This window comes from Podarcis muralis, chromosome 3 (genome assembly GCF_964188315.1).
Source record: "Podarcis muralis chromosome 3, rPodMur119.hap1.1, whole genome shotgun sequence".
Taxonomy (NCBI): domain Eukaryota; kingdom Metazoa; phylum Chordata; class Lepidosauria; order Squamata; family Lacertidae; genus Podarcis; species Podarcis muralis.
This window is the reverse complement of record NC_135657.1, coordinates 89,532,630-89,547,686: the sequence shown is the minus strand read 5'-3', so window position 1 is coordinate 89,547,686 and position 15,057 is coordinate 89,532,630. Positions and strand designations below refer to the sequence as shown.

Below are 15,057 nucleotides of genomic sequence, written 5' to 3'. Positions count from 1 at the left end.
CAATTCTGTTTCTGGTCTGTTCCTAATTTCTGTATGTGTTAAGAGAGTTATTGGGAGGCACCAAAAGTGGGGTCTGGAGACCCCCTCTCATAGCGTTGAAATCAACGATGACTAAAGCATGGTCTGATTCATGTATGTGGATTATCAAATTGTTATTTTATCAGACAGGGATTTGAAAGAACTACATGATCTATTCTGAAATATTGTGGATCAAGGATTAGAAAGAATAATCTCTTAGGGTCAGATTATAGAGCCACCATGCATCTAATAAACCATTGCCACAGAGTACTGCTGGTAGGAATGTTGAAGACTGCCATTTACTGGGACCAGCCATACTACTATCCACTCAATGGAACATAACTTCACTGAAGTTCCCTCTCTTGATGAGACAACCCACCTTAAATTTGTCCAACTCTTTAAACTCCTTTTGGCCATTGTTTGGAAACTATATCGAACCCAGTGTGCATCTTCTGTTGAGCCTTGGATAAAAAATATAGTGTCCTTATATCAGATGTTACAAAAATAAGCATTTTTTAGCTAACCATACTGCCTGTTCCATTAGCTTTGGAGGAGCCATGTGAACAGTGTTGTTTTACAATCCATTACGTGTGTGTGTTTGATTATGGATTGTGGTTTTTTTAAAAAAAATATTATTAGTATAAGTCACTCTAGTTAATAAGAATGCATTAGATGGGAGGTTATAAATATGTGAATGAAATATTGCATAAATAGCCTTGTCATTTTGCAGTATGAAAGAAAATACACTCTTGTTGAATATTTTAATGCAAGCACTTTACACACTTTAAATCAATATGCCCCCATGCACGGAAACAACATCTGCTCAACATTCCATGTTGCCACTTTTTCCTTTTCATGGCAGGTAACAATCATTTCATTTAAAGACCCCTTGGTTTTCAGCATTCATGGTGACTCTGGCAAGCAGCCTTAAAATCTGATGCAATGCTTCTTAGTCACTTGTGAGAATCTTCAGCACAGTTGCGACATATGCATCGTCAGGGGGTGGTTTCCTTTGGCTTCCAGGCTGCAGGAACCTCTTTATGGTGGGAAGATTGCTCACCTTTGCTTTGAAAGCCTAGGGCAAAAATAAAAAAACAAAACAAAACGAAGAAGTGTGTATATATATATTTTTGTGTGTGTGTGTATAGATAGATAGATAGATGATAGATAGAAAAAGATAGGTAGATAGATAGATGATAGATAGAGATAGATAGATGGATGGATAGATGATAGATAGATAGATAGATGATAGATAGATGATAGATAGATAGATAGATAGATGATAGATAGATAGATAGATAGATATAGATAGATAGATAGATGATGATAGATAGATAGATAGATAGATAGATAGATAGATAGATAGATGATAGATAGATAGATGATAGATAGATAGATAGATAGATAGATAGATAGATAGATAGATGAAAGATAGATAGATAGATGATAGATAGATAGATAGATAGATAGATAGATGATAGATGATAGATAGATAGATAGATAGATAGATAGATAGATAGATAGATAGATGATTGATAGATAGATAGATGATAGATAGATAGATAGATAGATAGATAGATAGATAGATAGATAGATGATAGAGATAGATAGATAGATAGATAGATAGATAGATAGATAGATAGATAGATAGATAGATAGATATAGATAATAGATAGATAGATGATAGATGATAGATAGATAGATAGATAGATAGATAGATAGATGATAGATAGATGATAGATAGATAGATAGATAGATAGATAGATAGATAGATAGATGATAGATAGTTAGCATCAGAATAGCTCACAGTGTATAGACTAACATCCTTCTACAGGATATTTGACAATACAGCCTGAAGAGTTATTTAGTAAGGAATTATGCCAATATACGTTAACCAACCATCAGAAAGAGAGACTAGTTGTCCTGCACATAAAAAGCTAATATCTGATCCACATAGTCTGATTGCTGCTTCCCCCTGAATGGATCCCACTCTGTGGCGCTAACATCTAAATGTGGCAAACCGGTTCACTCCTATTATATGGAAAACAGATGCTGGAATCAGCTGCATAGGTAGAAGCCTCTGGGCATTGCTGGAGCTATGTGGGGATTTCCCTAGGGTACATCTTATTGAGTACATGTTTTTCCTCAATCCCCAACTTCCCATTTCTTGTAAGGATGGGGGAGAAATTTGGTTTGATTTGCATTTTATGAAGAAAGTGCATGATTCACGTTTCATGAAACAGGAAACTGAAGCACAGCTATCCTTCAACATTTGCACTTCCCTGCATTTTGCTCCCCAGTTAACCTTTTCCACAAAAATGTATATTAGGAGAAAGGGCACAAAAATCTCCTAAAAGTGAAAATGACTTCCCACAAATGAGTTATATTAGGGGAAATTACTTGCAAAGGTTAGGCTAAATTGGATATAATAATTGGTTCCCCTGTCTGAAATCATGGAGAAATGGCCATTCGGTGTAGAGAATACTGAGCTGGATGTTCTGACTTCCTATGAAGCAGCTTTCTAGAATCAATTGCCCAGAAAGGGAATCATTATAGTCCCTTAACTATAGCTTAACCTTAACTGAACTCTATGCACCTCAGTCCAGAGGTCTGAACAAACACATTCTGAAATATAATGAGAGCAGAATTCTGCACGATGCACTCTCCCAACAGTTTACCTGTAGTTGAGGGAAGGATTCAAGAACCTCCGCTTTCTTCTCCTCTACCATTAAGATTGCCTCAAGCAGCTGTACGTCTGCCCAGCTGAGGCAATTGCCAACGAGAAACTCTTTTCCAGCCTGTTTCAGGGCCTAGAAAACAACAATAAAGAATGTGCTTGGTTTGGGTAAAATGTACTCTCTTACCTTAAAATGCACCGTATTTTTCGCTCTATAAGACGCACCAAACCATAAGACGCACTTAGTTTTTGGAGGAGGAAAACAAGAAGAAAAAAATTCTGAATCTCAGAAGCCAGAACAGCAAGAGGGATTGCTGTGCAGCGAAAGCAGCGATCCCTCTTCCTGTTCTGGCTTCTGGGATAGCTGCGCAGCCTGCATTCGCTGCATAAGACGCAAACACATTTCCCCTTACTTTTAAGGAGGGGAAAAGTGAGTCTTATAGAGCAAAAAATACGGTACTTTTAACTCTGCTGAGAAATTTTGGGACAGTGTGGGACATTTGGGGGACTTAAATTTAAATGTCCTATAAGCCACATAAGATGACAACCACTCTGAGCACCTTTAATAAACTAACACTGAGAGGGCCCAGCACACATTGTGTGTGTGTCACATCGTTCGTACAATGCATGTTGTCACATGACATCACAACGTCTGGAGGAGGCCAAGTGCTCCGGAGAAGCTGGCCACTGAAGGTACGATGCATGCTGGGCCCCCTCAACATTGGCCCCTTCCCAAAAAATATTGAGGGGGTCCAAAACTCATCAGCCCCCTAGAGTTGGTGCACCTGGCCCCCAGGAATTTTTGGGAGAAGGCATGACTGTTTAAAGTTGCACAATGGTGCCTTAATTGTATAGCACAGATGAAGCCTCACTCTATATTCAAAGAAGTCTCAGGACATAGTTAAACCTGTCTGATATCTTCAAAGAGCTACGAAAAATATGACCTGTGCCATTAGTCCAAGTCATCATTCTCCAATGAGGAACCTTCCAGATATTGTTTGGCTACAGCTCCCAACATCTTTGACCATTGATGATGATGGCAGAGGCTGATGGGAATTGTAGTCCAAAACTTCTGGAGGACACCGGGAAGGTGCAGGCTGATCCCAAGTAGCTCATCTTTGGGTTCCCCATCCCTGATGTAGCTACAAATAGGAATCTTTGGTGCCATACCTTTTCGTAGACTGGAAAGTACCTGGTAGTGGCCTTCTCAATGATGGAAGCAAGCTGCTTCTCCTTTTGCTCAGGTGGAGAAAAGGGATACATCAGAATCATCCCCATCAGGTCCATGGTTCCTTCCACATACATGTCAATGCTGTGAGGACAAGGCAGGCATGGGTAAAGAAAATTCATCTGTTAAATTGAACTTATTGGGAAAATAGGAACATAAAAATGGGAGGTGGGTCTAGCTCATGTGGCCTGTCGATCTATCCTCATGTATTATTTCAATGCTTAGGGGTTATCTGAACCACCTTAGAAAGAGAGAACTGGAAGTTTCTAAGCAGAATTACTGTATTTTTCACTCTATAAGATGCACTTTCCCCCTCCTAAAAAGCAAGGGGAAATGTGTGTGCGTCTTATGGAGCGAATGCAGGCTGCGCAGCTATCGCTGCACTCAGGAGGCTTTGTGTTGCTTTCGCTGAAGCCAGGAGAGCAAGAGGGATCACTGCTTTCGCTGTGCAGCGATCCCTCTTGCTGTTCTGACTTTGCTTCGCTGGAGAGGCGCTGCACAGCTTTCCCTCTCTGCTTCTGTTTCTCCTCCCGCTTTGTTGGAGAGGCACTGCACAGAGAGGGAGAGAATATTTTTTTCTTGTTCTCTTCCTCTAAAACTAGGTGCGTCTTATGGTTGGGCGCATCTTATAGAGCGAAAAATACGGTAGCTGAGCCTGGGAGCGCTACTATAGGAGGAGGAGAACTGCACAAATAGCTGCCTAGGGACTTGTTACCGGCTGATGAAAAGACTCTTTGCTTCCAGTGTGTCCCACCTGTAGATATGTAAATAATGCCATTATTTACAAAGGCACCATCAGTCTCCAGGGTTCTCCCTCTGTCATCCAAAAGGAAGCCAAATTCTACTCGTTGACATGCCAAAGTGAAACCACATAATTGTAGGTTGTTTGGGTTGTCGAAGAAGAAGAAGAAGTGCCCTTTTGCCCAATGATTTCAGTGGATCTATCCTGAGTGTGATCAACATTGGACATCACCCGTAATATGTAACATGCAGGACAAACACATGCACACACATATGGGTTGGGCATTAGAACAAGTTAGACACCAAACCAGCAGCCCAAATCTTCAAGAATATCTTTTCCCTGGCCTCTCACAGCTTTTTTCTCTTTCCTAGGCAATGCAGATTTGTGAGCATGTGCAAATACTGCCACTAGAGTCTTTTAATGCAGCTATCAAGTACAGTATGGTGAATCATGATAAGTACCATGCTCTTTCTTTCAGGTTCTTCCCATGGAGGTTATATTTCCCCGCGATGTAGTTGAGGATGGCCTTGGTCTGGACCAGCTTCAGCCCATCCATCTCGACCAGAGGGACTTGATCAAACAACAAGTATCCATCTTTAGGAAAGCAAAGGAAAAAGCCAAAACAAAGTCATTGATCGGTCCAAAATGGTTATTCTGTGAGATTAAAGAAATGTGGCAAGATTCTGCCACAGTGAAGCACTTTCAGAGCTAGCATGTGGCCTCACTTTCTGCCAGAAAGCAAACAGCCAAGCAAAATTTTGATCAAGTAGCCAATCTACTATCATTTTGCAACACGTCTCATACTCTGAATGCGTGGGTACCTTCCAAATAGACTGGAGGCTCTTCCAGGATCAGAGAAGAAAAGCTAGCTTCTCCCTGCTATTATGAGCAATGAGTCCAACATTCGACACATTGAATAAGCTCTCCTATCTTTCCCTGGTGCCATCAAGCTCACAACTTGAGATAGAAAACCACAACACATTTTTTACATGGTTTGCAAGGATGGGAAAAATCAGCTCAGCATAGATACAAAGTGCTGTGCAAGGACCACAGCATTAGTTCTGCAGAGAAACCAACCCCTTTTGGCTCCTTTCCCTGATGTGTTTCTCCCCCCCCCCCCAAAGCTGGCTTCTATAAGTAACGCGATGGTGTTTGTTTTTGCTTATTTTCCTCTTCTCTGCCCAACACCTTTTCCTTTTGAGTCATGTCTTTTAGACTGTTAGCCTGAGAGCAGGAACTGCCTTGTTTTTGGGAAGCTTTTTGGCTAAAAAGCAGGGTAACAATGCTTAAAATAATTAAAAGGCTTAGGTAAAAAAAAGGTAAAGGTAAAGGAGCCCTGAACTATCAAGTCCAGTCAAAGGCAACTATGGGGTTGCAGCGTTCATCTCACTTTCAGGCCAAGGGAGCTGGCGTTTGTCCACAGACAGCTTTCCAGTTCATGTGGCCAGCAGGACTAAACTGCTTCTGGTGCAACGGAACACCATGACAGAAAAAAGAGTGCTGTATACCTTCCCGTCGCAGCGGTACCTATTTATCTACTCGCACTGGTGTGCTTTCAAACTGCTAGGTTGGCGGGAGCTTGGACAGAGCAACGGGAGCTCACCCCGTTGCGGGGATTCAAATTGCCAACCTTCTGATTGGCAAGCCCAAGAAAACATTACTGAGTAGTAAACTTTATATCCCAGGCCCTGTTTTAAATATGATTCAAACCTCCATCCTCCCATGGGTTCTGAGAATCAACCACACCTTTAAATCTGGACTGATTTCTACATGCTCAGGTCATTTTAATGTCAGACCCTGGGGCCATTTTATAATCTACCACCACACCAAGCAAAATAAAGGGAAATAAATAAACTAACTGTTGCAAGGATAGTCTGTCCTAAAACCCAGGTACTCAAGCCCATCTATAATTGCCTTCAAGGAAGAAATTGTATATTGTAGCCTAGATTATATAACATGCAATAAAATGAGAAAGATCTTTTGCACTGAGGAATGTTACACATTTTGGGGAAAATATGAATTATGTTTCCCCCCATCCAGATCTCCAATAATGCATGTTGTATATGCCATCTACATGACACACTAATGACACACATTTGGGCATCTGTTGTTTATTGTGTGGGGCAGAGAGGCAGGATAGAAATACAGTATTTTAAAATATATTCCTATCAATATAGATTTTACATTTACATTTTATATGTGGGAAATATAGAGGGAGAAGGGGCAATGGCTTTATGCTTTATGTGCAAAAACACCCTTGGTTGGAGCAAAAGAGATTTTACTTCTTTTGCTGCTTATTGCATGCAGGCCTTCCATTTTTTTTTATTTTTATATATATATATTTATTAAGGTTTTTCAATACAAAAACATATTATAAAAACAGCATTAGTTGTTTAACATCTTTCCATTATTACTTTGGACTCCCCCACACCTCCCGCAGACACTTACATCATTATATAATTGTTTCCAAGCAAATTATCATTTTGTCCATAATCTTAATTTTGTTCATTGACATATGATTAATCTTAAATCTAATTTAGTGGTAGGCAATTGTTTCTATTCTGACATCCCGGTCAACATTCAGTCAAATTACAATACTTTTGTAAATAGGTCTTAAATTTCTTCCAGTCTTCTTCCATCCTTTCTTCTCCCAGGTCTCGAATTCTGCCGGTCATCTCAGCAAGTTGCATATAGTCCATCAGCTGCATCTGCCATTCTTCCAGAGTGGGTAGATTTTGAGTCTTCCAATTCTTAGCGATCAGTATCCTTGCTGCCGCTGTTGCATACATAAAAAATGTTCTGTCTTTTTTTTGCACACTCTGGCCGACAATGCCCAAGAGGAAGGCCTCTGGTTGCTTAGTAAAGGTGTACTTAAACACCTTTTTTAACTCATTGTATATCATCTCCCAGAAGGCCTTCACTCTAGGACACGACCACCAGAGGTGAAAAAATGTTCCTTCATTTTCCTTACATTTCCAACATTTATTATCCGACGAATGGTATATTTTAGCCAATTTGACTGGGGTCATGTACCATCTGTACATCATTTTCATTACATTTTCCTTCAAAGCATTACATGCAGTGAAGTTCAGCCCAGAGGTCCACAACCTTTCCCAATCTTCAAACATGATATTATGCCCAATGTCCTGAGCCCATTTTATCATTGCCGATTTAACCATTTCGTCTTGTGTGTTCCATTTCAGCAGCAAATTATACATCTTTGAAAGTACTTTAGTCTTAGGTTCTAACAGTTCAGTTTCCAACTTTGACTTCTCCACCTGGAATCCTACCTTTTTGTCATTTTTAAACACTTCTTTAATCTGAGCATAGTGTAACCACTTCCATTTTTGTCTCTGGTAAACATTTTGTGGTTTCAGAAATATCCATGGGTAGAAAAAAGGCTGCTCACTCGTCTGGGCTTAAGCCCCACTGAATTTAGTGAGGTTCCCATCTGAATAGGCATATATAGGTTTGCACCATGAGTTTACCTTTGATTAACTTCAAATACTGTTCTCTTGTTTTCAAAAACGTTTCTTCAAACTGGAAAAAAAGACAGGAAAACAGATCAAGTTATTTTCATTCCTGTGTCATGCCAGTTCTTTTTATTGCATAAAGTTACTACGTGGCTCTTCTGTAGAGACAGAAATAGCTAAAAGTGTGAGCTATGAATTGGGAAATCTCCTGTTCAAAGCTCTGAGCACACAATTGTGCAAATTTCTGGTGTGAGGGGAGTTTTCCAAACAGAAGCAACCAACCTCCACTCCAGCTGCTGCTAAGAGCCACCTGATGGATTCCATTCTTCCTCTGCCTTCAAAGTACGTCAGTTTTGGTTTCCCAGACATATTTCTAAGCTGGTGGTTTCCTGATGAGTGCCATTTAATGGGGAGAAGAAAAAGTTTAATTAAATATAAACCAGCAATTGTGTACGCAACCACGCAGGTACAATTTTGCAGAACAGCTCAATTAGGTGGAGCCAAATGAAGAGAATATGTATTATGAATTTTATTAAATGTTACAAAAAATGAATAGTATATGCATTATGAAAGGCTGAGCATTATTGTGGTTACAACAGGAAAAGGATCTAGAAGGATTGTCTGATTTCCAAAGACTGCAGTCCCAAGCACGCTTAAGGAGCAAACAAACTTCAGCGAACACAGTTGAACTCACACCTGAGTTAAAACATGCTTAGGCTCATGCTGATTTCCAGGCATACAGAATGGTACAATTCCTGGATGTCAGCCTGGAGGCGAAAGTCTGTGTCTACACAATTTCTAGTTTTCTCATCCCCTTCAGCACATAAGCACGCTGTGCGTGCCTCCCATTATTCCCACCCAGCCTTCCCCCTCTACTCATTCAAGGCACGTGAGTGAGCTCTTGTTCTTTAGCAGGGTGGATGGGGTTACAATAGGCATGCACAGGCAGTTCCTCAAAGGTGTGGCTTACTGAGTGCATAGGTAAAGGTAAAGGGACCCCTGACCATTAGGTCCAGTCATGACTGACTCTGGGGTTGTGGCGCTCATCTCGCTTTATTGGCCGAGGGAGCCGGCATACAGCTTCCGGGTCATGTGGCCAGCATGACTAAGCCGCTTCTGGCGAACCAGAGCAGCCAGAGCAGCGCACGGAAATGCCGTTTACCTTCCCGCCCGAGCAGTACCTATTTATCTACTTGCACTTTGACGTGCTTTCGAACTGCTAGGTTGGCAGGAGCAGGGACCGAGCAACGGGAGCTCACCCCGTCGCGAGTATTCGAACCGCCGACCTTTTGATCGGCAAGTCCTAGGCTCTGAGGTTTAACCCACAGTGCCACCCGCGTCCCTTATAAACTAGCATAAGGTTGCTTAAAAATCACATTTTAAGTCAGGGTTACTGATTTAGGGTTCCCTCCAGTCCTGTCTTCCCCCTCTTTCCTCCCTTATCCTAGGCTCTGAGGTTTAACCCACAGCACCACCCGCGTCCCTTACTGAGTGCATAGCTACCCACAAAACTCACCACAATATAATAGGTACGTTAGGATGGAACTTGGGCTCCATTCAAGCAGCTCTTTCTTCCATTGTCCCAACATTTCTTTACCTGATAATGTCCATGTTTTATGTGATCTTCCATAGGGTGTAAAAGCCACTTCTTGAAAACTAGCACAATTTAGCTGATGATCAGTGCTCATTTTCATGTCAATTACTTCCAGGGGAAAAACAACAACCCAGAATTTCACATGATGAAATTTGGAGCAGCATTCTAGCATACAGTTTCCCTCCACCATTTAAAATTTAGCACAAATGGTGATATATCAATCAAAAAGCCACAGTTACACAACGGAACAGGTAATGCAGTGAAAAGGGAACCTTAGAATCTAGGATAGCAGCACTAGCATTATAATCAGGAAAACAAATGCAGTAATCCCACAATCTGAATGTGCCCCTGCTTGAGTCTCCATCCTCCTAAATCCAGTTCATTGAAGAATGGTTCAACAAGCCATTGTTTACTGGCTCGATAATAAGCAATGTGCATGTGCAATGCACATTCACTCCTCTCTTCACATGTCCAGCTTCAGTGCTTGTATCCTGCCTAGTTAAACGACATTTCCCATGAGGTCTGAACTGGGAAACTGTGCTTTAATTTCTGTTTGCAAAACACAATATGAAACCAGGATAGTTTCTCAGCTCAAGATCATTATGTCTGACTGAGCCAGGTCATCCTGCTTTTCTTGGCAATACCTGACACCAAGGGTGGGGGCAGGGAGAGAAGCAGTGTTGTAGTTACTATGAAGTAACTAAACCTAAGCCGAGTTATGGGTATTAGTGCTCAAAGGTTTAAAGCAAACACTCAAATGTCAATTGTCGTCAAAAAATGGATGGATTGGACGGTGCTATAAGATCATTGTTCTGTAAACAATGCATAGCTCAAAAGCTCTTTTTCAGCCTTGGCAGCGTATATTTTAAGACTGGAATGAAATCCACAGCACATCTGAGATGCTGAATGTAATTGCAAGAAGGGGGAAAACAAAGAGCTTTCTGGAAACTTAGGACTTGTTAAGATCCAGATCCAGTATGCTGGCTGCAAAAATTGCATATGCAAATAGGTAAAGTATTTGTTTCATTCTAATTAATAAGGTGATCTGATTATTTCACCTGAAATAAATCCCCCCCCCCCTTTAGCTGTTTTCACATGCTGATGCCTTCATGGCAGATCATGAGATTCAGAGATTTGCAATTGGACCAGAATGGGTGGTGGGAGGACAATTAAATTTTCCAGCTGGAGACAACTGAAAGGGGGAAAGGGTATTGCCTTGAGGGTTATTATCAGGGATCATTCGCCTACAGCAGGAAAGTGTTGGCCCACATTTTAAAAATTCCAAAATCCATCTTAGTAAAATACCTTTATTAGGCCAACCAAAATGCCACAAAATAGTGTGCAAAATTTCTTGTTCTCCGGAACCCTTTATCAGCCTAGTTGGCCAATTAAGCAGGGCAAAGGGAAGAAAGAACAATTGCCCAATAGTTTGGCTCTGCATGCCTGCATCTGTTAAGGAGCCTTCAGATGGAAGGTGGGAGAAGGTAACAGATATTCAAGTGATGCTCTGTCAGGAGCCGTGCAGGTTCCAGGTTTGCACAAGACCTATCAGGAGGGAGGAACACACAGGGCTCATCCACGCTTCTGCTTCTCCTGTGCCTAGAAAAGATGGGTTGGAGCGGTTTTCTCCTCCTTTCCCAGGGAAAACCCTCTCTTTGGCTCTAAACTGGGAAAAATGGCAGTCTACAGAAAACCCAAAGTGCTATTTGCTTAGATTGAGCTCTAAAGAGCAGTTTTCCCTATGGAAGGAAATGGGAGCAGCAGGAGGGACAAATCTGCTCCACTTCCCAGTGGGGAGGAGTTGCGGTGGACCGCATGGCCACCCACTCCCCACCGGGGACGGGGGACTTTGTCCCCCATTGCCTGGGGGATCCCGGCCACGTCAGAGCCCGGCCAGCCAACCCGCTGGCTGGGGGTGGGGGGGTGGCCAAGGCCGTTTAAATGGAGGGGCGAGCCAAAGGACTTCCTCTTTGGCTTGCTTCCTCAATCACCCACCCTCCCTCCCTATTTTGCAGGTTAGGCAATGGCCTTGCTATGGACTTCGGTTGGTCGCCTTGGTTGTCTGAGGGGCCTGGTAGGAATTTTTCCACTTGGCAAATTGGCACTGGCCACTTGGTTTTCGCCTACCTCGTAGCAATCATCACAACTTTGTTAGGGTTGCGGTTAGGCATTGTTTGACCTTGTGTGGGGGAGGGGAGGTGTGGCCATCACCTGCCCCTCCATGCTAAAGGGTATTCCGTTAAAGGAATCCAGGGGTATTGATCTAGTCTGAAGCCCGGCTGGGGGGCTAAGGCCTTGACACGACCCCGACAGGAACACCAGGGGGAGCTTGAGTTGGTTCGCATCGACAGGGCTCCCCCTACCGGTGGCTTACCCTTACTGGACTACCTGCACAATGGGCAGGAGTCAGATATAGTCAGGTCCAATCAATGCCTAAGCCAATACCGCTCCAATCAATGCCTAAGCCAATACCGCTTCTGTAATTTCAATAAAGTTGTGGCCAAAATTTGCCCAATAACATAAACCTAATATCCGTGTCCTCGTGTGAGTTATTTCAACGAGGGGGTGGCTGTGGGGTCTCGACACGCAAGGGGAAATGCGGATAAGTTGATCCCCCATCTCTGGAAATGCAAAACCCAAGCATCTCCCTCCAGGTCTGACTCTCTCCCATGCCCAATGGAGGTTCCCTGGTAGGTGAGAAAGAGGAATAAAGACAAACAGGGAAGACTTTAGACTAACAAAGGTGGGGTTTGTGTAATCCTTCCAAAGAAATGAGAAGATGAGCCATTTTGCATTGGTGTGGTTCAGTGGTGGCCGTTTCTCAATATAGAAACAGGAAAGTGATGCCATCACCACTTTGTTTCGTGCACACAGATTCTGCAGCCTACACTATACAAGTTATTTGGTGTGTACAAGTTGTTTTGGTGTGAGGCGGATACCAGCAGCAAAGCACTTTGTTCATATTTTCATGCAAAAACAACCCTGCTAAAGAAGCACTCTTCTGGGTACACTGCCTATCAGGAATCACCTGTGCTGTCAGATAGGCTATCAGCTTAACTGCACATGTTCCACTCTTATCTGCACTCAAGTTCATGCAAAGCTTGTCTGAGACCCAAGGCAGGAGTCTTGTTAGAATGTACAGTAATGAACTCAAAGAGAAAAGCAGCTGGTCCCTGGTGCCCCCCCCAGCCATAGCCCCCCAATACCTGGGGCAAGTGTACCCTACTGCTCTGTAGAGGCCTCTCTGCACCAAAGAGTATGCAAAAGAAAAGCAACATATTCTGGCTAGGGGGTTTTGTGTTTTGTTTTTTGCAATTTATATGGCCCTTCAAATCAACAGGTGCTGTTGTATGCCTAAGCCAATTCTTAGCTTGAGGGATGTTTTGCAGCAGATTAAAAGAAAAAATGTGCATAATAAAGAATATTTAAACTCAGCGCGCACGCACACACACATTTTTGTTAACAAAATGTTGTCTTGGAAGTAAGTGTCACTGGTATTTACTTCCAGGAAAGTGTGCTTAGGGAATCCCATTACAGAAATAAGTGCCATTGAATAAGTGCCATTGCAGAAATAAGTGCCAGGGCAGTATGCTCAGAGATTACAGGCTTTGCTTTGCCCCTTCAGATGATTCATTCCTCACTGCCCCCCCCACCCGAAATGTATTTGCTCTATTAAAATAAGAGGCCCAAGAATGTTCCCCGTCCCTCCAGCAACATAGGTAAAGGTACCCCTGCCCGTACGGGCCAGTCTTGACAGACTCTAGGGTTGTGCGCTCATCTCACTCTATAGGCCGGGGGCCAGCGCTGTCCGAAGACACTTCCGGGTCACGTGGCCAGCGTGACAAGCTGCATCTGGCGAGCCAGCGCAGCACACGGAACGCCGTTTACCTTCCCGCTGGTAAGCGGTCCCTATTTATCTACTTGCACCCGGGGGTGCTTTTGAACTGCTAGGTTGGCAGGCGCTGGGACCGAACGACAGGAGCGCACTCCGCCACGGGGATTCGAACCGCCGACCATACGATCGGCAAGTCCTAGGCGCTGAGGTTTTACCCACAGCACCACCCGCGTCCCCTCCAGCAACATAGTATGCAGCAAAACCATGTGAAATCCCCATTTCTCACAGCAAGAGGGAACGCTCTTCAACCTGTTGCTGTGCTTCAAAGCAAAGCATAGAATCATAGAACTGTAGAGTTGGAAGGGACCACGAGGGTCATCTAGTCCAGCCCCCTGCAGTGCAGGAATCTTTTGCCCAACGTGGGGGTCGAACCCATCATGACTCTGAGATTCCTTTCATCAGCCACTCTTTATTATAGTGTCCTTTAACCAACCCCACGCTTTCACTTTTTGCCCTGGCTAATCCACCCCATGCTTCATTCCCACTTTCCTTGCTTTCATCAATTAAAATACAATTATTTATCCCCTCCTTCCTCATGCCGAAGGCAAAGTAAAATATTCTTGCATTGCTGCACGCAGCTTTCTGGGGTGAATATTTAACCCAATATCCACACAGCAGCTAATTTAAAGCCTCTTAGACTGCAGTCCTATCCCCACTTAGCCTGTGAGCAAGTTCAACTGAACTCAATGGGGCTTACCTCTGAGTAGAACTGTATAGGACTGCACCTGTTAAGGCTGGAAAAGTTGCTTATTTTCAACCTCCAGTACTAACCTTTTGCAAAGCCGAACTTAGCTGATCTCTTTCTCCACACGCAGATAAATTGTGCCTTCAAAAGTCCTGCAGCCCAGGAAACTCCACCTACTTTGGGGGAGTCTCTTCCTCTTGTTTTACCATTCAGTTAAAAAACAAAACAAAAAACAGAATCTTGGGCTTGGTTAACATTACTAAAGTTATGTGGGCATGCACGAATAAAGGATGTTCTATCTGAAACTGCTGTATTTACTGTTTTTTAAAGGCAGATCAAAATGTACAGTTTCACACATTCAAAGCAGGTGAGAAAGGGTCCATTATGCTTTGTATTTGAGACAATCCTGCGTACAGAGCTGCACATTTTTCATGGATTTACAATGCATGATATCTGCATTCATCACATGATGATCAAAGGCTTCACATTTACCTGGGAGAAAAGCAGTAAAATGCATTGGGGCTTGCTTCATTCTGAGCAAACAGTGCTTGGGATTGGAGTCCACATGACCTCACTGAGCAAAACGGGTCTTAATGGTATGAATCTGCTATGATTCCAAAGGTACTGCACCACCACAACCACCAAACAGAATTAAACCCGCAGCAAAATATGTATTTCCACCTCTGGCGAGTCAGGACTTAATGCAACTCCCTACCACAGCTGCTCTATGCATCTCAGACTGACA

At 42.9% G+C, this 15,057-nt stretch overlaps 1 protein-coding gene across 3 annotated transcripts; it reads right to left on the bottom strand.

Moving 5' to 3' along the window:
* Positions 1–765: 765 nt before the first annotated feature.
* LOC114593817 (glutathione S-transferase 3-like) lies at positions 766–14,462 on the bottom strand. 3 transcript variants are annotated; one of them, XM_028722584.2, is made up of 7 exons: positions 14,325–14,462; positions 8,421–8,527; positions 8,154–8,205; positions 5,127–5,259; positions 3,866–4,007; positions 2,697–2,828; positions 766–1,093 (listed from the first exon to the last, which is right to left on the bottom strand). In XM_028722584.2, exons 2-7 carry the CDS (start codon positions 8,505–8,507, stop codon positions 968–970), a joined length of 672 nt encoding a protein of 223 aa, XP_028578417.2. In that variant the 5' UTR covers positions 8,508–8,527; positions 14,325–14,462; the 3' UTR covers positions 766–967. The 3 variants fall into 3 exon arrangements, with proteins under 3 accessions (XP_028578417.2, XP_028578418.2, XP_077782451.1); XM_028722585.2 differs by having other exon boundaries at positions 14,399–14,443; XM_077926325.1 differs by lacking the exon at positions 14,325–14,462 and adding an exon at positions 9,736–9,826.
* Between the last annotated feature and the right edge of the window lie 595 nt (positions 14,463–15,057).

Excerpts from the sequence above, each read along its gene's own strand:
- LOC114593817 (XM_077926325.1), bottom strand. The coding sequence starts at position 9,826 with ATGAGCACTGATCATCAGCTAAATTGTGCTAGTTTTCAAGAAGTGGCT. Across the intron at positions 8,528-9,735 it reads TAAAACATGGACATTATCAG|GAAACCACCAGCTTAGAAAT; the intron begins GTAAAGAAATGT and ends GGCACTCATCAG. Across the intron at positions 5,260-8,153 it reads GTATTTGAAGTTAATCAAAG|ATGGATACTTGTTGTTTGAT; the intron begins GTAAACTCATGG and ends GCTTTCCTAAAG.